Here is a 27,218-nt window from a genome sequence, read left to right on the forward strand (position 1 = left end):
CACTGCTCAAGTCAGTACACGTGGTCCCCGATTTACGATGGGGTTACGTTCCCCGGAACTCATCATAAGTCAAAAATATTGTAAGTCAAAAATGCATTTAATACACCTAATACACACCTCTATGTGACAGAATGGGAGATGCGGATCGCTGTCGCTGCCCAGCATCATGAGAGAGTTTCACTCCGCGTATCATTTGGCCAGGAAAAAATCAAAATTCTAAATCTGAAGCACAGTTTCTACTAAATGTCTATCGCTAGTTCACTATTATAAAGTTGAGAAAATCGCAAGTCGAACCATCGTAAATCGGGGACAACCTGTACTAATTTTTACATTAATAAGTGGAATAACACCAACATTAGTTGATTTTTACCACTGCTGTGCATTGTAGTCTTAAGTCAGGAAGAGAATTCCCTTGATTGTCCATCAGCAGCATATACAAAAGTGGCACAGTCCAGGAGTAGAGGGTAACACTTCATTTGATGTGTTCTGCTGAGTGGAATGAGCAGTAGAACTTCTTATGGGTAATGAAGTTTGACAAACTGTTAAACTGAATATCACATAGATGACAGTATTTGCCTCCTGTGGCTGGGATTGTCCCGTTCAGGCCTTTTGCAACAATGGGTGCAGCCTTCTCAGTCCGTAACTTTTGCAAGGGTGGTCCATGGGGGTCACTGGGACTCTCAGGAGCCCAGGTGGGTGACGGGTGGCTCTCTGGTGGCTGGGAGTTGTGAAGTTGTCTCTCTGGCGGTGAGGGAGCAGAACCCAAGGATGTGTCTTCAGGCCTGTGGTTTTCATTCATGCCTGCAGCCACTGTGCTGCTCTTCAACAGCAGAGACAGAGGCACATCACTCGAGTGAGAAAACCCATTAGGTGCTGGCTGGCCTTTCCCCCCTTCACTCCCTTCATTTGGACTCTGCTTCTGTTCATTCGATTCATCTGGTGTGACCAAACCCCCATTAACAAAGTCGGTAGGTTTTACACCATAGAAAGGTGAGACTTGCTCAGGTGTATTGGCCTTCTTAGTTTCCCTGGGATAAAAGCAGTGGGACAGGAACAAATTCTTGCTTTCTTCTTTCGGAAGGTACTGAATATCAGCTTGAGTCTGAACATCTGGCAGGTTCTCTATATGGGGGGGGTCAATGTTACCGTTTTGGGTGATCAGTCTACAGCTTCCATTTTTGTCACATTTTGCTAGACTCTTGTCTATGATATTTGCAAAATTGTTGCCATCTGGTAACACTGTCTTCTCCAGACTATCAAACTCATCCTGTTGGGCCCCAGTCATGGGACAGAAATTCTGTTTGTGTGCAAGATAGTTCTCTACTTTGTTGAAGCTAATTTTGCACACTGTACATTCATGATAGTCCAAGAGGCTTTTTGGAGAACTGCCTGCTTTGTCTGAATGTGGGGAACATTTTTTGCTGAGATCAATGGGTGTATCTGTTTCTTGGTGATTTGTTGTGTGGCACTTGGATGCATGGACCAGTTTTGCAGCTGTAAGTGAAGCCTCAAAATGTTTTGGGGCCAGTGCAGGAAACATATTGCATCTTGGAAAAAACCTTTCTCCCAGATTTTCTACTGCTTCTTGCGAAGTGCATGGGCTCCCAAGAGTTGGTAGCCCAAAGAGACCAGGCTGCCCAACAGAAGGCCTGGAGTCTTGATCAGAAAGACTCAGTTCATACACTTTTCTGCGCTTGCGTGACCTCATTATCCTGTGCGCAGCAGGTAATTTGTTTGCAGATGCGCGTTTTGCTTGAGGGTCATGCCGAGTGGCACAGTAATACTGCTTGTGAACCATGTATGTCTCGTGACGACTGAAGGTTATCTTACAGGCCTCACAAGTTGTCTTTGATGGGTCATTGTCATTCTCTGCGGAAGAAAAATTTGGACTCTTCAATTCACTCTGCTGACTGTTTGGACTCTCTTCTGCACCAGGAGGTGTGGTGGCTTTCTTAACCTGCCCTGAGATTTCAGGTATTTTGCCAGTTGCATTAACCATGTCAAGAAGAGAGGGGTTCAAACAAGCAGACTGCAGAAGATGGCCCTCAGCTTCTGAGACGTGGACAGGGCTCAGCATACTGACTGAACTGTGTCTGCTGTCTGGGGTTACAGTCTCTGTTAGCTTGTCTGAGATGCTGGAATAGTCATGCGATTTAGCTAAGTGCTGCCAGCGGCTACTGCAATAATGCTTTTTGTGGACTAAGTAGTTGTCCAAATTATTAAAAGTGATATTGCACTCAAAGCAAGTTGCCCCTTTGGGCATGAGGGGGCTGTAAACCATTGGAGAATAGCTATTCCTCCCATGTCGCAGTCTGCGATGCACCAGCTCTGACATCTTAGCTAGTATCTCAGAAGCCTGCGGCGCCATGGAAAGATCTTGAGAAAAAGCAAAGTGGGAGAGGAAAGGCCCCATGGAAAACGTAGGCCCTACATGGTGCTGGACGGGTGAGGATGCGAGCCGGGGGCTGGATGGCTCGGATTTTACTCTGCTGTAGGAAAAGCTGGATTTACTGCCTAGGTTGGCCTCCCCCTTTGGCGTGCAGAGTACAGGCTTTTTCTCACTCTTTTCCAGCTCAGTACTGATGCAGATCTCTTCACTCTGGACCCTCTTGGGACTCTGGAGGGTATCTTGCTTGAGTGTTGGCTCAGCACTCATTTGCTTGTAGCACTCCTCATGGGTCCCCGGGGAAAGCTCACTATCAGCACCCCTGTGAAGCTTCCCGCTACTGAGCCGGTGGAAGTCCTGGTGCTGCAGGAACTCCCTGTGGTTCTGAAAGCTGATATGGCAGTGATTGCATCGGAAGGCCGCCTGTGACAGGTGAGAGAGGACATGGTGCTGGAATGTGATGAGGGATTCTGCCATGTAGTTACAGATTGTGCATTTCAGGTTTGAACCAGGGGGGATTGCAGTTTCCAGTTTGACACCTGTGAAATAGATAAAAGGGACATTTCATTTTCTCAACTCCTGCATTCCTTTAATGCCAAACACAGTCACAAATGCGAACGTATCCCATACTAGGCATGGGCAATTGGTAGCCTAGTGGTTGGAGCTGCCTCCTTTGGACCCACCAGGGTTGTAGGTTCAAGTTTCACCTGCAGCTGTAATACCCTTGAGTAAGGTACTTACCCCAAAAATTGCTCTAGTGAAAGTTACCCAGCTGTTTGAATAGCTAAATAATTGTACGTAGCTTAATACTGTGAGTTGCTTTGGAGAAAAGCATCAGCTAAATTATGTAATCCTGACCTTAAAATGAGGCAAACGCAGAATTAAAAATGCAATCTCTGTACCATGCCTTCCATGTTCAATCCAGTTTATAAAAGATGTAATTTTTTAAGATCTAATAATGTTAATAAAAACTGAATAAACTGCACAATTTTAAAGACTGTTGTATAAACAGATTTCCTGCTTTTTAAAATGGGGGAAAAAATCACAAGAAAGAGGAAAAACAGAAGTGTGAAACCATGTCCCCTGGCTTACCACTGTGTGTGGAGAGGTGCACCTCTAAGCCCCTCACTCCCACACACCTCTTGTTGCATTGTGGGAAGGGGCAAACGTTGGCTGTACGGAGAGAGCCACCCTCAATATCATCAGCCCCTGCTGAGTGGTCTCGCTGCCGCCCGCTGCAGTAGTACATTAGGTGGGCCTGCAGGTTTCGCTCACTGCGGTACCAGATGCCACATGCCTTGCAGGGGAAGATGTCTTCTGCAGGGTGAGCACCACAGTATGGTGCTGTCATCAGTATTATGACTTTCTAAAGCAGAATCACCTGAAACATGGCATGATCAACTTGTCCTGTGTGGGTGGCTTTCAGAATCCTCTGATCTCCCCAAAGGAATCCAAAGACCCTAAGTGTGGTGTGCATGTGTGCTGCAGCACCAGCTGCTCTGTTCATGTATTATGCTGACCCTCTTGTCTATATACATATTAATACCTGATAAAAATATGACATTTGTTTTCATTTATTTACAGTCATTGCCTAGTTAACATCAGGGTTAGAGAAAAGAATTGGAAATGGCAAAATAAAGTTATTTAAATTTGATAAAATGATTAGAGTTTTCATGAGAATGGTGCTGAGGCTGCCCCATGACACATCAAAGGGATTCTTTCACAGCAATATAATAGATGGGGGACTGGACATATCTAATCTAAGAACGCAGGTACCCTATCTTAGGTTAAACAGGATGCAGAATTTGGAAAAGATTCTAGAAGCAGACACTTGTAATATAACCACCATGTACAAGTTTAACACCACATTACAGAAGGACACCCAGCTGATGGAGCAAGGCAGAACAACAATATACAATAAAGCAGCTTATAGGGCATATTGGGCCCTACAGCTTCACAGTAGCCGGGATGGCATGGGACTTAAAAACATTGCCCAGTGCCCACAGGCCAGCACCTGGGCTGGCAATGGGACAAAATTACATCAAAGCCATTAAAATAAGAGGCAACCTCTACGAGATTAAAGAGAGAAGTGTCAGAGGGCGAGGACCAGCCCCAAAGTGCACTGAAGGCTGCAACACCACAGAGAGTCTGGGCCATATCATGGAGTCCTATAGTAGAGTACATGATAACTTGTGCTCAGACATAATAATATCAACAAGGTGCTTACAGATTTAATTACATCAAGAGGTTACCAAGCCATCCTAGTGTGTGAGTGTTACGGAGTGAGTATGTTTCACTGATGCATGGATGAGTAACCCCTTGTAGGTATACTTATAGCTCTATAATAAGTTCTTCATTATGGTAGCCATTAGTTGACCGTCGTGGGGTGCGGTGGCGCAGTGGGTTGGACCACAGTCCTACTCTCCGGTGGGTCTGGGGTTTGAGTCCTGCTTGGGGTGCCTTGTGATGGACTGGTGTCCCATCCTGGGTGTGTCCCCTCCCCCTCCGGCCTTACGCCCTGTGTTGCCGGGTTAGGCTCCGGTTCCCCGCGACCCCGTATGGGACAAGTGGTTCTGAAAATGTGTGTGTGTGTGTAGTTGACAGTCTTCTTTGTTTGTATCTGTTTTTCTTGCCTTATGTCTGTGTTAAAGCGCTCTGTGTCACTGCGTGAGAAGAGCGCTCTATAAAAAAAATAAAATAATAAGTAGTGTATCTAGCAGTGTAGTCACCTTGGTGGGCTAGTAACACTACATAGTATCTATTGTAAGTCGCTTTGGACGAAAGTGTCTGCTAAGTGAATAAAGGTAAATGTAAATGTAGAACCCCATATGAAAACAAATGTGGGTATTAGAATTCCAGACCTAATATGTTATAATAAAATGCAATTACATATAACTGGTACTACTATCACTGCCAATGCCAACTTAGGCGATACACTAAGTAAGGCCTATAAAGACAAGGAAGTGAAATATGATAGACCAAATATTATAACAAAAGAAAGGGAGATAGCGGGTTACCAAAACGCTGAGCTAGAAGTCAGCGTAGGAGCCTTAGTGTTCGACTGGACTCAGATGCACTCAGCAAGGACAGTCTGAACTTCATGGGACGGTTGGGTTGACTAAGGAAAGCCTTAGGGGTGGCATGGTGGCACTGCTGTCTCACAGTGTCTGTGTGGTGTGAGAGGATGTGGGTTCGATCTTTGCTCAGTCTGTGTGGAGTTTGCATGTCCTCCCTGTGTCTGTGTGGGTTTCTTCCAGTTTCCTCCCACAGTCCAAAAACATGCTGTTCAGGTTCCCCATAGTGTGTGAATGAAAGAGAGTGTGTGTTCCACTGATGTATGGATGAATGACCTATTGTAAATAGTGTATCTAGCAGTGTAAGTCACCTTGGTGAATTGTGTGTGGGCTGGTAACATTACATAGAGCTCATCGGAAGTTGCTTTGGAGAAAAGTATCTGCTAAATAAGTAAATGTAAATGTAAGCCTCTACTTCCTGGGAGTAAAGGCCTTCGGGGGGGGAGTGTCGTAATGGCAGACACTTTGAAAAGATGTACAACAAAACACTGTGTACAAAAACAAAAGGGTACTGACTTTAAGAATGAAACTTCTAATGGGAGTGACCTAAACCCTCTAGGAGGTCATCACCAGAGTAGGGAGGGTACTAAGCTCACTTTTTTGCATGCCGACTGCGCGTCCTTAACACAGTCAAAATATTGTCCAATCAGGCTGGGATTTTAGTTGTTAAGAGTCCGACAGTACCCGTGTATAACTTTTTGGCGGGTCTCCATGAGGATTTCCCCAGCCTTGGCTTAGTTAAAAAAAAAAAATAGTATGAATTTGTTGAGATAATATATTTACACAATAAAAATAAAAATCATAATTGCAGATGAATTAAAAAACTAAAATATTTGTGCCATGTAGGTACATGGCCACGCTCACCACCATACCTGATGTAGATCTACGTCAGTACTTAATAGACTGACAGAGGACAGGCACTATCACATTGTGGAGTTTAGACTGCTGCTCATTGTGTTACTGTCAAAAGCTCAATTTAAAAAAAAAAAAAATATATTTTTTTTTGCTCCTGCAATATTTGATTTGTGTTTTAAGTCCATCCTGTACTGCCTCATACCTGGTCAACCCAGATTCGTCATGCCTAAATTACCCATCCATCCATCCATCCATCCATCCACACACACACACATTTTCAGAACCGCTTGTCCCACACAGGGTCGCGGGGAACCGGAGCCTACCCGGCAACACAGGGCGTAAGGCTGGAGGGGGAGGGGACACACCCAGGACGGGACGCCAGTCCATCGCAAGGCACCCCAAGTGGGACTCAAACCCCAGACCCACCAGAGAGCAGGACCGTGGTCCAACCCACTGCGCCACCGCATCCATCCATCCATCCATCCATCCATCCATCCATTTATTTATTTTCTTTCCCGCTTGTCCTAGCAGGGTTGTGGTGGCAACAGGGAGAGCAGAAAGGCCCAGCCCCCCCGTCCCCCGCAACTTCCTCCAGCTCAGCCTAGGGGATCCCCAGCTATTCCCAGGCCAACTGTGAGATATAAACCCTCCAGCGGGTCCTGGGACGACCTCAGGGCCTCGTCCCAGTTGGCCGTGCCTGGTATACCTCCAAAGGGAGGCGCCCAGGGGGCATCCTTATCAGGTGCCCAAACCACCTCAACTGGCTCCTCTCAATGTAGAGGAGTAGAGGCTCTACTTTGAGTTCCTCCTGGATGTCCGAACTCCTCACCCTATCATGGAGAGTGAGTCCCAGCCCCCTATGGAGAAAACTCATTTCAGCCGCTTGTATCCGTTATCTTATTCTTTCAGTCATTACCCAAAGTTCATGACCATAGATAAGGGTAGGGACGTAGATCGACTGGTAAATGGAGAGCTTTGCCTTATGGTCCCCCTTCACCACTACAGTCTGGTACAGCAACCGCATTACTGCTGCCGCTGCTCCCAGTCTGTGGCCAATCTCACGCTCCATTCTCCCCTCACTCATGAACAAGATCCCAAGATACTTAAACTCCTCCACATGTGGCAAATTCTCTCCCCTTCCCTTCTTGGATCGGGGCCTTGGTGTGGCGGAAGGGCTTGTGTGATCTAGGAATCTCCAGAGCTATGTCGTCAGGAGCAATATGCTCCTGGTAGGGTCTCCCAAGGCAAACAGGTCTGGAGTGAAGATCCAGACTAACACAATCCAAAAACCTCCATGGAAAAAGTAAAGAAGAAAATGTTTACCCTGCCCGGAATAGGGTCACCAGGACCTACCCCTGGAGCCAGGTCTTGGGGTAGTGTTCTTAGGCAAGCGCCTGGTGGCCGGGAACCCCATGTAACCTGGCCAGGCTCAGCCTGAAAAGGCAATGTGGGGGGCCATGTGGGCCCACTACCTGCAAGGTCCAACATGGGGGTTGGGTGCGATGTGTATCAGGTGGCCAGAGTGGGCAGGGTGGCGCATGGCGTCGTGACCCCTCGCGACAGAAACTGACTTTTGGCACATGGAATGTAACCTGACCTGGGGGGGAGGAGCCGGAACTGGTGCGGGAGGTTGAGCGATACCAACTAGATATAGCTGGGCTCACCTCCACTCACATTGTTGGCTCTGGAACCAAACTCCTCGATAGGGGGTGGTCTCTCTCCTACTCAGGAGTTGCACTGGGTGAGAGGCACCGGGTGGGTGTGGGGATACTCACAAGCCCCCAGCCGGCTGCCACAGAGTTGGAGTTTATCCCGGTGGACGAGAGGGTTGCCTCAATGCGACTTAAGGTCGCAGAGAGGAAAACAGCAGTTCAGAGTATTCGACCTTCTTGGAGAGGGTGGGTGGGGTTCTGGACCGGGTTCCACCTACAGACTTCATAGTCCTGCTGGGGGACTTCAATGCTCACGTTGGCAATGACAGGGAAATCTGGAGGGGGGTGACTGGGAAGAACGGCTTGCCCGATCTGAACCCGAATGGTGAAATGTTATTGGACTTCTGTGCTAGTCATGGTTTGTCCATAACAAACACCATGTTCGAACACATGGATGCTCAGAAGTGTACTTGGTACCAGAGCTCTTTGGGCCAAATGTCAATGATCGACTTTGTAGTCGTTTCTTCTGACTTAAGGCCACATGTTCTGGACACTCGGGTGAAGAGAGGTGCTGAGCTATCAACCGATCACCATCTGGTGGTGAGTTGGATCAGATGGCGGGGAAAACTGATGGACAGGCCTGGTAGGCCCAAGTGTTTAGTGAGGATGTGGTGGGAACGACTGTCGGAGGACCCTGTCTGGAATGATTTTAACTCGCACCTCCGGGAGAGCTTCTCTCATGTCTTGGAGGAGGTAGGGGACATGGAGTCTGTTCAAAACCTCCATTGTGGAAGCAGCCAGGCACAGCTGTGGCCAAAAGCTTGTTGGTGCCCGCTGGTGGACACCGGTGGTAAGGGAAGCCGTTAAGCTGAAGAAGGAGGCCTTTAGGGCCTGGTTGGCTCTGGGAACTCCTGACTAAGCAGACAGGTACCGGCAGGCAAAAAAAGGCAGCAGTGGCTGCAGTTGCAGAAGCAAAATCCAGAGCATGGGAGTTGTTTGGAGAGACTATGGAAAATGACTGTCGGTCAGCTTCAAAGAGGTTCTGGAGAACCATCCGGCGGCTCAGGAAGGGTCAGAGGAGCTTTGCTCAAGCTGTGCTCAGCAAAGGTGGAGAAACTCTGACCTCTAATGAGGACATTATTGGGAGGTGGAAGGAGCACTGTGAGGAACTCTTAAACCCAAGAGATATGCCTCCCTTACAGGAGTCAGGGCCAGAGGCTTCTGTTTCCCTGGTGGAAGTCACTGAGGTAGTTGGTAAGATCCACGGTGGCCAAGCACCAGGGGTAGATGACATTCACCTGGAACTGCTTAAGTAGGGTGCTGGAAAGGAGGCTCCAGCCAATGGTTGAACCTCGGATTGGAAGAACAGTTAGGATTCCGTCCTGGCTGTGGAACAGTGGACCAGCTTTTTAACCCTCTCACAGATAATTTAGGGGGCATGGGAGTTCGCTAATCCAGTCTACATGTGTTTTGTGGACTTGGAGAAGGCCTATGACCGTGTTCCTAGGAAATTCTGTGGGGGGTGCTTAGGGAGTATGGGGTGCTGGGGCCACTACTGTGGGCCATTCGGTCCCTGTACACACAGAGCGAGAGCTATGTCCACATACTTGGCATTAAGTCAAACCCGTTCAGTGTGGTTGTTGGACTCCGCCAAAGTTGTGCCTTGTCTCCACTCCTGTTTGTGGTCTTCATGGACAGGATATCAAGGTACAGTTGAGGCCAGGAGGGCATTCTGTGTGGGAGTCGGAAGGTGACGTCTCTGCTTTTTGCGGATGATGTTGTCCTTTTGGCACCATCACATGGTTGCCTCCAACACGCACTGGAACGGTTTGCAGCCATGTGTGAAGCAGCTGGGATGAGGATCAGCACCTCAAAGTCTGAGTCCATGGTTCTCTCACGGAAAAGGATCGCACTCTCTCAAATAGGCCAGTGTTATGGATAGTACCATATTTTTAAAAAAATGTTCAATCATTTCTTAACTCTGTCCATAATGAAGGTACACAATACATTTTATCATGATATATATTATATCTATAAAACAGAACACATAAATTTATTTTACAATTAATTTCAGAGTGCTTTTATTCTCATCCCTCATCAAAAAAGCAGAAAGCTGGAAAGCTTTACCTTCTTTACTCCGTAAGTAATAAATATAATGATAATGCCAAAAACAAGTTAATATCTATATTTATGCATTGTTTGCCTGTAAACAATTCAAATGTACTGGCCATGCACGTGAAAAACGGCCCAAAAATTGTATGCTCAGTGATATTGTTACTGTCTTAATTAATTTGCTATTGTTGACAACATATGACCACATATGTTTACCAGGCAATGGCTGTACTGGCTTGTCTGCTTTGTGCATGTGGTTACAAATCTATATGGACACACACACATACACACAGGACAATTACCTAAATAACCAGTGGTAGCACACACTGCTCGTACACACTGCTAGTACTGGTAGGCAGAGTCAGAGGCACATACTGTTGACAGTGGTGCTGGGCAGGATGGAGGCTATGGCAGCCTGCTGGGGAAGCAGCTGTATGGAGTCCAGCAGCCTTGCAGGGTAAACTCCATCCACTGTGGTCACCTGGTTCACCACTGGTCCCTGGGAGTCCAGGTCTACTGCAAATGCTATGAGCTCCTCACCCTGCAGCACAGGCTTTGTGGTGGTGCACCACAACTGTCCACCTGGAAAGGTGCAAGTTGGGGAAAGGTCTATATGGAAACAGTTTATTAGAAAGTAGTCTATAGGAAACAAAATAAGAAGGACAGATGTGGCATCTTGATTATAAAACTTTAAAGTTTGAGAAACCTGAAAAGGAATTGACAGTGAGTAGCTAATGAAACTGAAAAAAAGAAACACTCAAATATGGTGAATTCATTAGTATGTCCAACCTAAAGCAATACCCATGAATCATTCCTGCCTTTTAATTAAAACAGAAAAACCTCCAAGATCAGACTGAGTGTCATTGTCCACAAAAAGCACCTGGGAATGGAAACAGCACAGGAGTGCAATGCAAACACCTGCTTCTCTGAAAGCTTGAATCCTTAGGAGAAATCAGGAGAGAAATACATTTTTATATTTTCTGGAATGCGCAGTTTCAAACAGCTGTTCGTATATCTCAGTGCGTTAATCTCTCTTTTGGTTCTTCAAAGAAAATATCTCTGAGATAAAATGTTGCCATCTTAACATACATCCATTACATGCTGTAGTTGTTTTTACAATTATTTATAGTAAAAGTATTCAAGCACCTTGAAAGTTAGCGCCATTTTACAGATTTCAAAAGATACATACACATATTCGTCTAATAAGTATTTTTATTTTAAACCTTATCATAAAGTAAATAATTCATCAAAAGATTTTTAAAAAAAAAACAAAAACTTGAAATTGTTGCTTGAATAAGCATTCAACCCCCAAACATTAATACTTAGTAGAGCCTCCTTTTGCCACAATAATAGCCTTAAATCCTTTGAGATAAGTCTGAACCAGCTTTGCACACTGCTCAGGAGTAATTTTGTCTTCCAGGCAGACTTTCTGCAGATCATTCAGGTTGGTTGGATGGTGCTTTCGGACTGCCATTTTCAAAAAGTGCCACAGATTCTCTATGGGGTTGGGATCAGGACTTTGACTAAGCCATTGTGAGATATTCACCTTTTTTGTTTTTTGACCCCCTCCAGTGTTGCCTTGGAGTTGTGCTTTGGATCGTTATCTTGCTGGATGGTGAACCTTCTCCAAGTCCTCAGTTTCTGAGCCAAGTGGAATAGGTGTTCTTCCAGTATTTCCCTGTATTTAGTTCCATCCATTCTTCCATCTATCTTAACAAGATTCCAAGTCCCTACAGATAAAAAGCATCCCCACAGCATTGTGCTGCCACCACCTTACTACACTGTAGGGATGGTGCTTTTAAAGCATGGGTAGTGTAAGGTTTGTACTATATATAGCACTTTGAATTTTGGCCAAAAATCTTTAGCTTGGTTTCTTCTGAACACAACACATTTTCCCACATCATCCCTAGGTCTTTTTCATGCATTATAGCAAACTCCAGAGTACCTTTTTATGGATATTTTTGAGCAATGGCTTTTTTCTTGGCACTCTCTCAAATAGGCCAGTGTTATGGAGAGCTCATGAGATTGTGGACTCATATACATGTACCTCAGTTTCAGCAATTGACTTCTGTAGTTCCTTCAAAGTGATGCCTGTTGTCTTTGTTGTTCCCCTTACCAGTTTATGTCTTCCTTGGGTGCAAGTTTTGACAAACAGCCTTCTTTGCACAGTAACTGAATGGTGTGATACATTTACATTTATTCGTTTAGCAGACACTTTTCTCCAAAGCGACGTACATCTCAGCAAAAATACAATTTGTGCATTACATTAAGAGAAACAGACATGGCTGCAGACGTGATTGTTAAGTAAACCTAGTTTGTTACTATCCACTTGATGCACCAATGTTCATTGTTCGAGTAGGTGCATAAAATGCAGGATAGATGAATCCTAATAACCTCCTACCAAAAAAAAAAAAATTCAGAATAAGGTACACAAACAAATAAACATAGAATGCCGGAGTAGCGGCTGTGTAAAGGCCTATCTGGAGAAGATCATGAAGTTACGGTGCATGAACTTTTACACCACATTTGAGTTGGAGAGATCTTGGGCGAAATCAGTCCGGAAAAGGTGAGTATTCAGACCCTTCTTGAATGTAGACAAGAGTTTCTGCAGTTCTGAGTGAGAGGGGAAGGTCAATCCACCACAACGGAGCCAGAACCAAGAACCTCTGTGCTTTACCTTTTGTGCGCGGGACCACTAATCGAGCAGAAGTAGATGAACGAAGGGGTCTGGCTGGGGTGTAGCGGTTGATACACCTTCCACTTCCTGATGATGGATCTAATTGTATTCACTGGGACTGCACTGCGATATTTTTTTGCACCGTTTTCCTGATTTCTGCATTTTGATCACTTTATCTCTTACTTTTGTGGGTTCCTCTTTAGTCTTATTTTTTTGTAGTAGATTCATAGCCTGGCCAATTATCCCCTACACAGAGTGATTTTTATATTGAGAAAATGCGACCTTTAATTGCTCAGTGGTAGAAAATTATTATTCAACTGTGTCCAAATAAGAGACAAATGTGTCTTGTTTGGGAACAATTTATCACCTTAAGCTTTTGGAGCAGAGAGGTTTGAATACTTATGCAAGCAGCACATTTCAGTTTTACATATTATTTTTAATATCTTGAGGACCAATAGTTGATTTTGGGTTTTGAAATGGAATGTTAACATCTGTTACTGTAAAAATACTACAGTAAATAGTGAAAACAGTACAAAAATAGTGACTGGGAGAAGAATTGTATGTATCTTTTGAAATGGAGCTAACTTTCAAGGGGCTTGGATACTCTTGCAAGGCACTGTATTGTAGTATACAGCCGAGTCGCCAATGCAGAACATAGAGACGCTCACAAAATTAACTTTATTTAAAGCACTGTAGTTTCCGCAGCTGCACTGTGTTAAATTTTGTGTTAGGCTTTTATTGGGAGACTTAATGGCTTTCCCTAGCAGCTATGGCACTCAGCTATTGTCTGGCCCTCACAGCAGAGCCCCTGATAAACACACAGAGAACTTGGACATGTTCTTGGGGAGAGGAGATCATTCTCTATAGTCCAGCACATCACACGGCCCCTATTACCTGAGTTAGCTCTAAGACAGCTCTTATAACTCCATCTCCATGAAAAGGTTCCCTTTTTGGTTGTTTTAAACACAGTGATAGAGGGATTTAAGAAACAGTAAGAAACACAGTGTATGGGCAATTGTAGAAATAAGTCCTCCTCTCTAACTGCCAGTGAATGTTAATGAAAATACAAAACAGATAAAAACAAATTCCTCCCACTCAGAACAACTGCAATAACAGAAGGCTGGGAATAATTAAACTGGCCTGAAGACAGAATATTATTCTAATGTTTGTGCGTAAGCAGTGAAAGTCTTTAATAGTTTGGTGTAAAACGCATAGTTAAGCACATCAAGTGCTTGCCTTTGCCATCTGTCCATACAAATTACAGCTGCAAAGAAAAAGAGGTAACTGAAATCCAGGTTTAAACTCTTTTCATTCCAGTGGAATTTCGAAAATATGTGTGATTTTTTTTTCTTTTTTTAACATTAGAAACAAATCATGTCATTGCTGAAGTTTACATTTTTATTTATTTAATGGTACTGCACAGGGGGTGTGGTGGCGCAGTGGGTTGGACCAGGTCCTGCTCTCCGATAGGTCTGGGGTTCGAGTCCCACTTGGGGTGCCTTGTGACAGACTGGCGTCCTGTCCTGGGTGTGTCCCCTCCCCCTCCAGCCTTACGCCCTGAGCTGCCGGGTTAGGCTCTGGCTCCCCGCGACCCCGTATGGGACAAGCGGCTCAGAAACTGTGTGTGTGTGTGTGGGGTACTGCACAATGACCATTGAATGGAAAGCATTATAAATTGAATTAAAAAAAAAAAAAAACCTTAATTTAAAAATGTCCCTTTTCTGGAACTTGGATAATGAAACACACTGGCTATGTTTTCTGTGTATACTGCTTCTTTTTCTATGCTGTTGTCAACTAATTCTACTGTGTTCAACTTTCTTTTACTAAACACAAGTGTAAAATTATGGTAACATTATCATACCGCTTTTTTAAATTTGCCATGATGGACAAAACATACCTTGCTGAACTGGGAAATCAAACTACCATACAGCAACAATGCCCTTGCTACCTGTAATCTGATTTAGAAGTCCTATTTAATCTAGAATGCCCAGGAGGGATGGGCAGCCACTGGCACTTGAACCCCTAGAGGTTTTTTTCCTCCCTGAACTTTCAGTTGGGAGTTTTTCTTCCTTTCCTCCATGGCCAGCAGACATACTTATAGCTTTATAAAAGCATTAATAATGTATTACACTAGTTCTGTATTTTATTTGTTTCCTTGTTTGATGTTTGTGTTTCTTTATTCTGTGTTTATGTTGAAGCACTCTGTGTCACTGTGTAAGAAAAGGGCTCAAAAAATGAAATGAATTTTAAATACTTTAAAATGATCATGTATTTTTATATACACTTGCACCTCCACAAACAGAACTGGGATTTCAAGTCTGTTTGTAACACAGAATTGTTTGTAAGTTTACCCACTATGTCACAGTCAATAAAATCTTAATAATACAACTTAATTGCTTGATTTTTTTCACGGATTAGATTCAGTTAAAATCATTATATAAAGCTGTAATAAATCAAAAATTCACTGTAAACATCAGCAGCTCAAACCGGGACAAGGTCTCAGTGTCTCTCTATGCTAGAAGTATATGCTGTGAGACAAGGAACTCCTTGAGCAAGACAACTTATTTTATCTTTTATGAACATGAAGCAACATTAAAGTCTATTTTAAAATGACCTAAAATAAAATTTAAAAAAAAAAAAACAATCTCTATAATCTCCTATTTTGTAGCACACAAAATAGGAGATTATAGATATGGTTTTTTTCTTTTTTTTTTTAATTTTCCAATTCGCCTTCTTTTCTTTTCTCTATTCTTTCATTCTCTTGTGGAACTAGAAGCACAGAAGTTGCATAGCACCACAACATGTGCATGAAATAGAACACAGCATTTGAATAGAGAAAAGAAAAGAGAGCAAGTTGGAGAATGTAGTAAGTGTTTCACCTTAAACTCGGCAACCCATTCATCAGATCAGCATGTTTATCAGCATTTGGCCACCTTCTTCACCTTTTTAAAAAGTGTAATAAATACCCAAAGCACAAACAACATGTATCTCTATTTACTTGCTGGGCAGGTTCTGTAAAGATTTTGGCCTTAAGTGTAAAAAATTAAAAATAGACCAACTGAAATCTATCCCCAAGATGTTGTAAAACACCTCCAGCCTCCGTCACGCAGGGAGGTTGACAGAGAGGACTTGGATGTGTGTTGCTGTGCGTCCAAATGCAAACGGAAAGGGCGATGTTCTCAAAAGCAGAATGAATATATCTATGTGCACCGTGCAAAGGAAGAAAGTGCTGAAGTGAGATGAGGAACTCGGAGCAAAGAGACGTGCCTCATAAGGGAAACTCCACATAGAAATGTAACTTAGACTAGACAGGGACACGGGACCAGGACTAGAGCACACAGGACAGACACAGACAGGACTGGAGAGCTGGACTAGAACACAAACACACTGTGACTGGGATTTTATAATTATGTGATTGAACACAGAATGAGATTCGCTAAGTAATCACTAGAAAAGGCAGTGGAGAGCTGATCAATAATCCAAAGTGGCATGTTTGTCCTATTATGGAGCTGGGATTTGATATTTATTGGTTCCTAGCAGGGGGTGCGGTGGCGCAGTGGGTTGGACCAGGTCCTACTCTCCAGTGGGTCTAGGGTTCGAGTCCTGCTTGGGGTGCTTTGCGGTGGACTGGTGTCCCATCCTGGGTGTGTCCCCTCCCCCTCTGGCCTTACGCCCTGTGTTGCTGGGTAGGCTCCGGTTCCCCATGACCCCGTATGGGACAAGCGGTTCTGAAAATGTGTGTGTGTGTGTGTGTGTGTGTGTGTGTGTGTGTGTGTGTGTGTGTGTGTGTGTGTGTGTGTGTGTGTGTGTGTGTGTGTGTGTGTGTGTGTGTGTGTGTGTGTGTGTGGTTCCTAGTGCTGTTGAGTAGCTCTGAGGGATGTGTACATGCAATATGTTCATCCTGAGTCTGATTATCAGGGCTCATAACAGCCACCTCCTGTGCCTATGTCCCCCTCCTGCTCTCCATTTAACCTCTAACTAGTGGTTAAAAAAAAAAAGCACAGCAATTTCCAATGGAATAGAAACACTTTAGAATACAGAAGAGAAGGTGCCATTAAAAATAAATAACTAAAAAATGTTTTATAATGGATGGGGGGTGCGGTGGCGCAGTGGGTTGGACCGGGTCCTGCTCTCCACTGGGTCTGGGGTTCGAGTCCCACTTGGGGTGCCCTGCGATGGACTGGCGTCCCGTCCTGGCTGTGTCCCCTCCCCCTCCGGCCTTGCGCCCTGTGTTAGGCTCCGGCTTCCCGCGACCCCTTCTGGGACAAGTGGTTCTGAAAATGTGTGTGTGTGTGTGTGTGTGTGTGTGATATTCCATGTTTTAGACACTCTTATGTTATAGAAATTTATGAATAATAAATATACACTGAAAAACAAAGAGACAAAATTTAAACCATCAAGAATTTTTCCATTCTGAAGTTTGATAGAAGTACTTGTCAGGAACACCTTGTCTAATAATAAAGGGCATTTTAGCAAAATGTCCCAATGCAGCATTTTATCCATGTGCACTTTACATTGATTTTGTTTCAATCCTGGCTGTTAACCAGGAGATATTTGCTTGACGCCCACGCAGACATTTGGCAAAGGTATGGAATTAAGAGCACAAAGAAATTACTGTAAACAAAATGTGTTTATACCCTCCCCCCCACCTTCACATTGTGAGTCACAAACATTTGGATGGGTTCACAACATTCAGCCCTGCGATTTGGCTTCAGAGTGAAAGGAGCAAAATGGCAAAAGCAGAAACACTGCAATGATCCCAGTACAGCATTTGAAAACTGTTTTCAATGAAAATGCGGCCTGCCGTTAAAATGTGACACTCATGTGGTAGAAGAGAGTGGAAGTACAGTAGTATAATACGCAAATGCTTAATTCTGGCCATTTTGTCCATTGTGTTCCTTCGCAAAGGGCCACTAGGGGTCGCTCTCTTCATGCCTCAGTAACTGAATGGCAGTGGTGGGCAGCAGCCTTGTGCACAGGTGAGATAATACAGACATCATCACCACAGAGTGCCCTTTATCTCAGTGAACAAAGAGCAGCAAACAAACCCTTCAGAGATCACTTACACAGACTCAGAAAGCAAATGCACTCGTAACATTTTCTCATACAACGTGTCCTGTATACTAATTAGTTCTGCATTGACGACACAAATGTGTATATGCAACCTAAACCTCAAAATGCAAATAAAATGGTGTATAAATTTACGTGGTGGCATGAGTCGCAATGTAGCGCTGAAAGGACAATTGTGTTCGAGTCACTGAGTGGGAGCACCTGGCTGCGTGCCGCTGCTTGCTGCCATTCTGTTGTCCTGGCAGCCCTGCACTGCCCAAGGTACCGCCATGCAGCCATCTGGATGTGGCATCTGTTTCCTTGTTGATCACAAGGGCTTAGAGCTCGATCAAACAGACCGGGACGGGAGACTGCTTGCTTCCTCAGTGGAACGGGCCGGTCCGTCGCGAGGAGGTAATGGAGCAGGGCGGAGAATAGCCACCAGGGCGGCGAGGTGGCAATGGTGACATGGGCTGGCAGGCCTGCCTGGCTGGTAGAGGATGTTACTGTCACTGAAATGCAACGATACGCCACACGCAACCAAATGACGAAAACGTGAGGCTGCTGTTGCTGAATCTGTGAGAGGTGAGGTGAGGTTCACCCTCTGTACACACACACACCTGCATACATACTGTATCATTGCTAGCATTCCACGCCAAGTGTCACTCCAGTGCAACCAAAGATTCTGAAAACATCCACGGTCATAAGTTTGTTTTTCTTTTTTGTCACATCACAAAGCAAAATGTCTTTGCCATTAAGTACATTTGGATGGAGCCTGAAAATATGCAACATAAAGAAAGGTAAAGAAACAGCATCAGAGAAATGTCTTCTCAATAAGTGTCTTTTCCTGATAGTGCTCAGTATATCAATGTACTGTACCCTTGTTTGAAGCAAATGCCTTCCCATCCCTAATAGACAATAGGAAAGCATTACAACAGTGTCCAAATGTTTACACTTAGTCATTCAGCTGATGATTTTCTCCAACTTACAATTAGACACCCATTTAAAGAGCTCGGGAATTTTTACTGGAGCAATTTAGTGTAAGTACCTTATTCAAGGCAGCAGCAGGAGGTAAGAATCAAAGCTGCAAGCTTTGAACCCAAAGACACTGACTTTAACCACTATGCTACTAGTGGTCCCTTAATGGAGGTTGATGTAGTTTCGTGACAACATGCAACAAATAATATATTGCACATTCATATGTAACTTTCAGTTTTAGTCAGACAGGGTTAATCATCTTCCAGCAAAATTTTAACTTGAACTGTTTTACAAAATGTAGAGCTCTGTAAGTGGAAGCTTAGAAAGTAAATTGGGGAAGAAAAGCATCTGATATATCTAATATAAATGAAAATCTGGTTAAAAACTAAAAACTGTGTTAATGTCATAGTTTAGAAAGAACAATAATCTGGAATACACTCCGTATGATGAAATTGCCTACTAGGAGAAATATATTATTGATAATATTTCTGTAGGTTCAAACTGATAATCTATTATGCTTATTTAATTTAATTTAATAAGTCATCTGCAAATGTTAAAACTGCTATCCTTCCCTGTTTAGTAAAGTATTGTTTTATTGAATATTATATTTCATCTGTGAGGCACAAGACAAGAAGAAACATTAAAACTGGGTTAACTAATGGACATCTTGTTATACTCTAGGAGCTGAGCCTAATTAAAACTACGGCTAAAACAAGTAACTAACAGTAAAATCTTGTCACCTTGTATCCAGCAGTGAATTTTAATGACACTGAAGTTGTTTAGACATGGCAATCAATTTAAGTGACGAAGAAGGTGATTTTATTTGATATCTCCTCCACTTCTCCGCTGCTGGGTGTTTTTGTTTTCCTCTCCATATATACCAGCTGGTCTCCTCAAACAGTCACCACGTCTGTCGCCTTAAAAAATGGATTTCTGCTTTGTCTCATTTCCCCTTCCCTATTGCACCATGCCTTGCAGCTTTGTTCAGGACTGTGGTCCCCTTCTGAGAAGAGTGCTCTACAAAAATTAACCAAACTGAATTAAACTTAACGTGAAAACACTATATGGCCACAGATGGATAACTTGGCTATGTCAGCTAACACTGTTTGCTGTCTACATGCTCCCTCTTTGTTTCTATTGTCACTTTTCTTGGCCATTTTTGCCTCCAAGCCCCAGCTTGATGCTGCGGCACGGTCTCCCACGTGACACCGGCACAGAGGATGCTGTGGCACTGACTGCCATTGAACAGCAGGTCTGTGAACCCCTCACAGCTGACGATGGGGCCACAAACGGAGCCAACGGCTCATTAACATCACAAAGGCAGCCTCAAAGGGAGCCGACACATGTGACCCCAATTTGCACAGGCTAAAACAATATATTGCTGTTTTTATTGGCTCATTGACTGTGTTCTTTTAAAATGTAAAACACTTAACACACTGAAATGAGAGGGCTGTTAAGATGCTGTCGGTTAAAGCTATGAATGGTGCCACTCTTGACTCCAGGCTTACTACGATTCAGCCGATTTGCTGTGACTTTCTCACATTTTCCGTATCTTACTTATGGCACCAACACCTACTACTTCAATGCTTGTCTTCAGACACAAAGGCCTGCTTTGGGTCTTAGCATTATGCGGCTTTCATTGGGGAAATCAACTGAATTGCCAGTAATAAAGACACAATTAAATGATATGTACACACAGAGCAAGACACACACACACACACACACAGAGCAGGGTGAAGTCCTGAGTGTTTGCCAGCAGACACAATAGCTGCCATTTATTAGGGCCTTAATCTATTTACAAGAACTCCCAAGTTAAACTTCTCAGGCCCGCGTTTCCATTATAATCCATTGTTCAAGAGCGTCTTCACTGACAGACACAGTCCCCAAAGCCGTAGCCTGGCCCAAGCGTGAACCCACTCCGAATGTGACACACTTTGAGCTCTTTGTGTCAGCGCTCAACACTTTTCACTCTCTGCCTTTTAGATGATCTCTAAAAAGATTGAGAGAAGACAATGCAGGATGACTTCATACTCGCCTGTCCTCGTCCCCCAGCCCTCCGCCAACCTCCACCCCCAGTGTGCTTAATGAGAAGAAACATCTCTCACATAACTCGTGAATCCAGACTTTTCTTCTGATAGAGAGCATGCTTGTTTATTAATAATGGATTTAGATGTTCATATGAGCAACGTTATCAGCTGAGACATAGACTTGCCCTGATGGGGTAGCCGGATTCCTCATTAGCAGAACATATTTAATCCAGAAGTTTCTTATCAAATGTCACACCTGCACCTCTAAATGGCATTTTCACATTCATTGGCATGTGTTTTGGAGGCGGGCTCCAAGGTGCTTTGCGGAGATTAAGGAGGAGAGAGTGCAAGCATACTTTATCATTTAGCAGGTCTGGACAGAATCCAAGCAGTTTTTGTCTTCCTGTTGTAATTAGAATGCCTTTTAAGTGATAACGCCCGCATAGCAGTATGAATATGTAGCGATCAGCCTCCCCCCAACCCCATCCCCCACCTCATCCTTTCTTTAATTGTTCAGTGCAAATTTTTGTGTTCTAGGGATTAACAGCAGCTTCAAAAGTTTAATGAAAGTCTTGAAAGCAGGCAAACATTCACGTGGGGAATTTAAACGCCCGCTTTTGTTCCCATTCCCTGGAGCCACTGTCCAACTGCAGGATCTCTGACATCTGCTGGGAGCTCGCAGTCTCTCAAGTGACTGCATAGTGACCCCCCCCCATTGACGGCAGGGAAAAATATGATAAATAACTAGTGCATGTGAATCCTTTCAACTTTCAAGTGTTTACAGCAGTAACACAGTGCTGACGTGGAAGGACAAAATAGGTTGTCTATGGTTATTTATAGCCATTTACTATCGCTTAAATTAAACTGATTTTTACAATCACATATTTCCACTTGGTTTAATCGTCAAATAATTGTGTTACAGAAATGTTATTCAGTTTAAAAATGGATCAGATATGTACACAATCTATCGTTTTTATCCAAAATTCTAGAAAAGACTGTAAAATATCTTAATCACCATAATATATTTGAAAAATTTCGGTCTGGTTTCTCCACTGCTCAAAGCACTGAAACAGCGCTCACACGTGTTAATAATATTCTCATCTCTTCTGATGCTGGTCAGATCTCTATTCTTATGTTACTGGACTTGAATGCTGCATTTGATGCTGTAGACCATAGTATCCAACTGAGTAGAGTTGAAAACCTGGCTGGAGTAATGGGTACTGTCCTGAAGTGATTCGATTCATATTTAGCTTACCGTGAACAATTTGTACTGAAATCTGATGACTGCACCCCCTCCATCTCAATCACGATTCAGTATGGTGTGCCACAGGGCTCTGTGCTGGGTCCATTACTGTTCTCACTGTATATGTTACCACTGGGTGACATTATTCGCAAACACAATGTGATTTTCCATTCGTATGCCGATGACACACAGTTATATGTATCGTTTAAGCCTGATTAGCCATCACATGTGGTGTCTTTAGCTAATTGTTTTACCAATATAAAATTAATGGATGAGTAAAATTTTTTTATCTCTAAATGCCAGTAAAACAAAAAGGGGGTGCGGTGGTGCAGTGGGTTAGACCACAGTCCTGCTCTCCGCTGGGTCTGGGGTTCAAGTCCTGCTTGGGGTGCCTTGCGACGGACTGGCGTCCAGTCTTGGGTGTGTCCCCTCCCCCTCCGGCCTTACGCCTTGTGTTACCGGGTAGGCTCCGGTTCCCTGCAACCCTGTATGGGACAAGCGGTTCTGAAAGTGTGTGTGTGTGTGTGTGCGCGCGCCAGTAAAACAGAGGTGCTTGTGGTGGGTGGCGAGGCCAAAGCTCTCAACATAATCATGCCAACCTTTACAACAAATGGTATTAGTTTAGTTTCAAGCGCACAGATTGTGTCAAGGATTTGGGTGTCCTGTTGAATGGGAAGCTGTCATTTATATCTTAAGTAAATGCTTTTACTAAGTAGTGCTTCCTTCAGTTAAAAAACATAGCTAAATTACGGCGATTCCTATGTAGACAGGATGCTGAGAAATAGGTTAATGCTTTTGTTTCAGGCAGGCTGGACTATTGTAATGCTTTATTATCGGGTTGTCCATACCAGACTGTATTCAGGCTACAGCTGGTACAAAATGATGCTACCTATAAATCAATACATGTCATTGCTCCGGTTTACCTTTGTGAGATTATTGATTCTTATATCCCAGAGCAATATCTTCATTCATTGGATGCAGGTTACCTTAAAGTACCTGTGATCAATAAGACCTCAGTAGGAGGTCATGCCTTTAATTATAGAGCACCTAAACTGTGGAACACTCTATCAGTTACCGTCAGAAATGTCTCGTCTGTCTCTGTCTTCAAATTCAGCCTGTGTTTGTTTTTTCCGCCTTTATACCGATGCATATTAAACTGGCTTGTTTAAGTTACATATTAGTATTTCTTCTTGTTGAGCATTGTCTCCCTAAATAAGACATGAGGAGGCCAGCCAGTGGTCACAGATGCATCCCATGCTGACTGAAGATGATGAACAACTGCCATGATGGATGATATGTACCATGCTGAGCTGGGGATATAAGCAATCATACAGCAACAATATCATTATTACTTTTTTTTATATTACTTGTAAACTAATTTAGAATTGTTACTTAATCTAGAAAGCCCAGGAGGGGTGGGCAGTCACTGGCCCTTGGACCACCAGAGGTTTTTTTCTCCTTCAACTTTCAGGTGGGAGTTTTTTGTTCCTTTCCTCCATGGCCAGTAGGCATACTTATAGCTCTATAAAAGCATTATATTGTGATAGTCAGTAGTCAACTGCCTTCTTTATTTCCTTATCTGATGTATTTGTTTTTCTTCCCTTATGCCTGTGTTAAAGTACTCTGTGTCACTGCGTGAGAAGAGCATTCTATAAAAATTAATTGAACTGAATTGAGTAATGTTGCAAAAAAGGTTTTTTACTCTTTCACAAAACTAGCTCCCAGGCCTCTGAGACAAACAGAGGAAGCATTCACTAATTCTGTAGTGCCGTTTACTCTGGATTAAAAAAAAAAAACCGAGGGAAAAGCTAGCAGGCCAAAGACAAGTGGGGATCGAGAAAGTATTGATCCAGTAATAGTGGTTCACTCGCTGCCTCTGACACACTAACCCTGCAGACTTAATGTCACAGCCTCTCATTCCTTCCACTTAAGGCTGCTGGCCTATCTGCTCAGAGCTGTCAGCTCCAGTAATACACCGCTAAAGCTCCTGCAAGTCGCGAAAATCTGTGCACTGTAAGGCGGCGCTTATTTTACATCTGTTAAAGACGTGAACCATCATGTGAAGTTCAGGGATGGTGCTTTTTCATCTCTTTTTCCACCAAATTTGTTTTGTGTCATAAAGAAATGTGTCACAACTAACTGTCATTTTCATTCGGTGCCCTTTCAGTGCCTTTTCAGTGCCCAAACAGTACACACACTGTTCAAATACTGTTCACACAGATGCTTCCATGGTCCTGAAAGAATAAATAATACCAAACTTGTTATAATTAGCCAGCACCGAGATGAAGACAACATTGCCTCAGTGTGTCAGCGCCCTTCATGGTGTGTGCAGCACTCCAGCTGAAGGATGGACACCACCACCACAAGCTCCCTGCATATGGGTCTTCCTACCCTGCGGGCAAAATGAGTCCAGTCTGGGTGCAGTGCTGCCCTGTGGTGCCTCCTGAGAACAGCTCAGATGGGAGGACTCCTAATGAGCTCTCCGGAGTCATGGCTGGTGTGGAACTTTCTGGAACATGAGCTGGGAAGTTGGTCGCTAACTTGAAGGGCTCCATATGTCACTGAGGAGGCGCATGACTGCAGCCGTTCACTGAGGCCAACTCTGCCATACCCTCCATGATGCTTTGCCTGCTGTTCTCCAGACCACTAAAATAATTAGCTGCATTTATAAAGTCCAAAAAATTCTGTTTAATAAATTTCCATAAACATTGTGTAAAATACCAACAATTAAAACTATTATCTACCACTATTTAGCTTTGTCCAAGGAGATGTACAATTTTACACCAATTTACACAGCAGGATATCGTATCGGAATCAAAAGCACTACAGCTACACTAGGAATTTTCAGATTACAGAGCAACAGCCCAAAACATTATACCACCTGCCTGCTGAACATGTGTCACAGAATGTCTAACAGCAAAGTACATCATGCGGTAACCACAGCAAAACAGCTTCTGAAGAACAAGTTTGATGAGTACAAGAAACATGAAACACACCCCTATCCATCACAGGTAATGACTCTTACCATCTGTAAACATGCTGGAAGATGAAGTCTTACTGAAATCAACACTTTTTGCTCATAGTATCCTACATAGTTTCTCAAAGCAAAATGCTGAACCTAATGGAATACTCCTCTATTTCAGACCACATTCAATCCCTGTTTTCAAAGCCATGAACACTGCACAGTACTTGTACCGTTTGCTACATCCCTGCATCAGTGTGGAAAGGCCTGAAAGACATCACCAATTACAAGACACCATCCCCCAGCACCGTGTCAACTCAACAACTGGTCGACGATTTGAATGAGTTTTATTGCAGGTTTGAGAAACCTGTTTCACACCCCACACCCATCCTGACTTTCTTTCCATGCATCCACCAACACCTCCAGCAACCCCACTCTTCCCCCGTCCTACACTTTGGGTCTGTGAAGAGGAGGTGCATCAAGTCTTCCGAAAACAGAAGACAAAGAAAGCACCAGGCCCAGACAGTGTTTCACCTGCCTGTCTAAAAACCTGTGCTGACCAGCTGGTCCCTATCTTCACACAGATCTTCAACAGATCACTGGAGCTGTGCAAAGTACCTTCCTGCTTCAAACGCTCCACCATCATCCCCATTACAAAGAAACCCAAAATCACAGGACTTAATGACTACAGACCTGTCGCCTTAACATCTGTGGTCATGAAGGCATTTGAAAGACTGGTGCTGGCCTACCTGAAAGACATCACTGGACCCTTACTGGACCCCCCTGCAGTTTGCTTATCGAGCAAACAGGTCTGTGGATGATGCAGTCAACATGGAACTGCACTACATTCTGCAACATCTGGACAAACCAGGGACTTATGGAGGATTCTGTTTGTGGACTTCAGCCTTCAACACCATCATCCCACACCTCCTCCTGTCCAAATTAACCCAACTCTCTGTGCCCACCTCCATCTGTCGGCGGATCACCAACTTCCTGACGGACAGGCAGCAGCTAGTGAGGCTGGGAAAATTCTCATCCAAGACTCACACGATCAGTACTAGTGCCTTCCAGGGATGTGTGCTCTCCCCACTGCCCTTCTCCCTGTACGACTGCACTGCAAAAGACCCCTCTGTCAAGCTCCTGAAGTTCGCAGACGACACCACACTCATCGGCCTCATCCAGGATGGCGATGAATCTGCTTACAGACAGGAGGTTGAAGAGCTGGCTGTCTGGTGCAGTCACAACAATCTGGAGCTGAACACACTCAAAACGGTTGAGATGATTGTGGACTTTAGGAGACACACCTCAGCATATCCCCACTCAACATCATGGACAGCACTGTGGCAACAGTGAAGTCATTCAGGTTCCTGGGCACCACCATCTCACAGGATCTGAAGTGGGAGCTCCACATAGACTCCATTGTGAAGAAGGCCCAGCAGAGTTTGTACTTCCTTCGCCAGCTGAGGAAGTTCAATCTGCCACAGAGGCTGCTAATGCAGTTCTACTCTGCAGTCATCCAGTCTGTCCTCTGCACCTCTATAACTGCTTTGCACAGCTACAAAATCAGACCTTAGAAGATTAAAGCGGATAGTCCGGACGGCTGGACGAATCATCCGCACCCCCCACCCCGCTCTCCAAGAATTGTACTCGTCCAGAGTGAGAAAAAGGGCTGGCAAAATCATCCTAGACCATTCGCACCCAGGCCACTTCCTCTTTGAACTTTTGCCATCTGGCCAGCGCTACAGGGTGCTGAGCACCAGGACAGCCAGGCACAGGAAAAGTTTCTTTCCTCAGGCCATCTACCTCATGAACAGCTAAATGCCCCCTTAGGGAGTAAACTGGTGCAATAAACAATGCTATTTATATTTATTTTTCACACCATATCTCTTATTTACTTTCCCTTGCATTGTATATAACATACCTGTACAAACATATAATGTCTAGTGTCTATTTTGTATATTGTGTACTTTGTACTCTATATATTTTTTTAAATCTTTTATTAGCCCACTCTACTTTTTATCATCTGTGTCTTGTCACTGTCATTCTGTCTGTCCTGTGGAAGTTCCTGTCACCAAGATGAATTCCTTGTATGTGTAAACATACTTGGCAAATAAACCTCATTCATTCATTTAGATTGTTTTCTAAGAACACACCCCTGTAATGGGTTCTCTGCATGTTACATTTATTCATTTAGCTGATGTTT

At 44.0% G+C, this 27,218-nt stretch overlaps 1 protein-coding gene across 1 annotated transcript in view; it reads right to left on the bottom strand.

Annotated features, from left to right (window-relative positions):
- Nucleotides 1–126: 126 nt before the first annotated feature.
- Nucleotides 127–27,218, bottom strand: part of zfpm2b (zinc finger protein, FOG family member 2b) — a 107,779-nt gene continuing 80,687 nt past the window's right edge. The window contains exons 7-9 of the mRNA XM_018741457.2: nucleotides 10,455–10,661; nucleotides 3,479–3,703; nucleotides 127–2,925 (exon numbers count right to left, since the gene is read on the bottom strand). Coding sequence (XP_018596973.2) covers nucleotides 473–2,925; nucleotides 3,479–3,703; nucleotides 10,455–10,661 — 2,885 coding nt within the window. The 3' untranslated portion in view covers nucleotides 127–472. The remainder of the gene's footprint in view (nucleotides 2,926–3,478; nucleotides 3,704–10,454; nucleotides 10,662–27,218) is intronic.

This window comes from Scleropages formosus, chromosome 23, assembly GCF_900964775.1.
Source record: "Scleropages formosus chromosome 23, fSclFor1.1, whole genome shotgun sequence".
NCBI classification, from domain to species: domain Eukaryota; kingdom Metazoa; phylum Chordata; class Actinopteri; order Osteoglossiformes; family Osteoglossidae; genus Scleropages; species Scleropages formosus.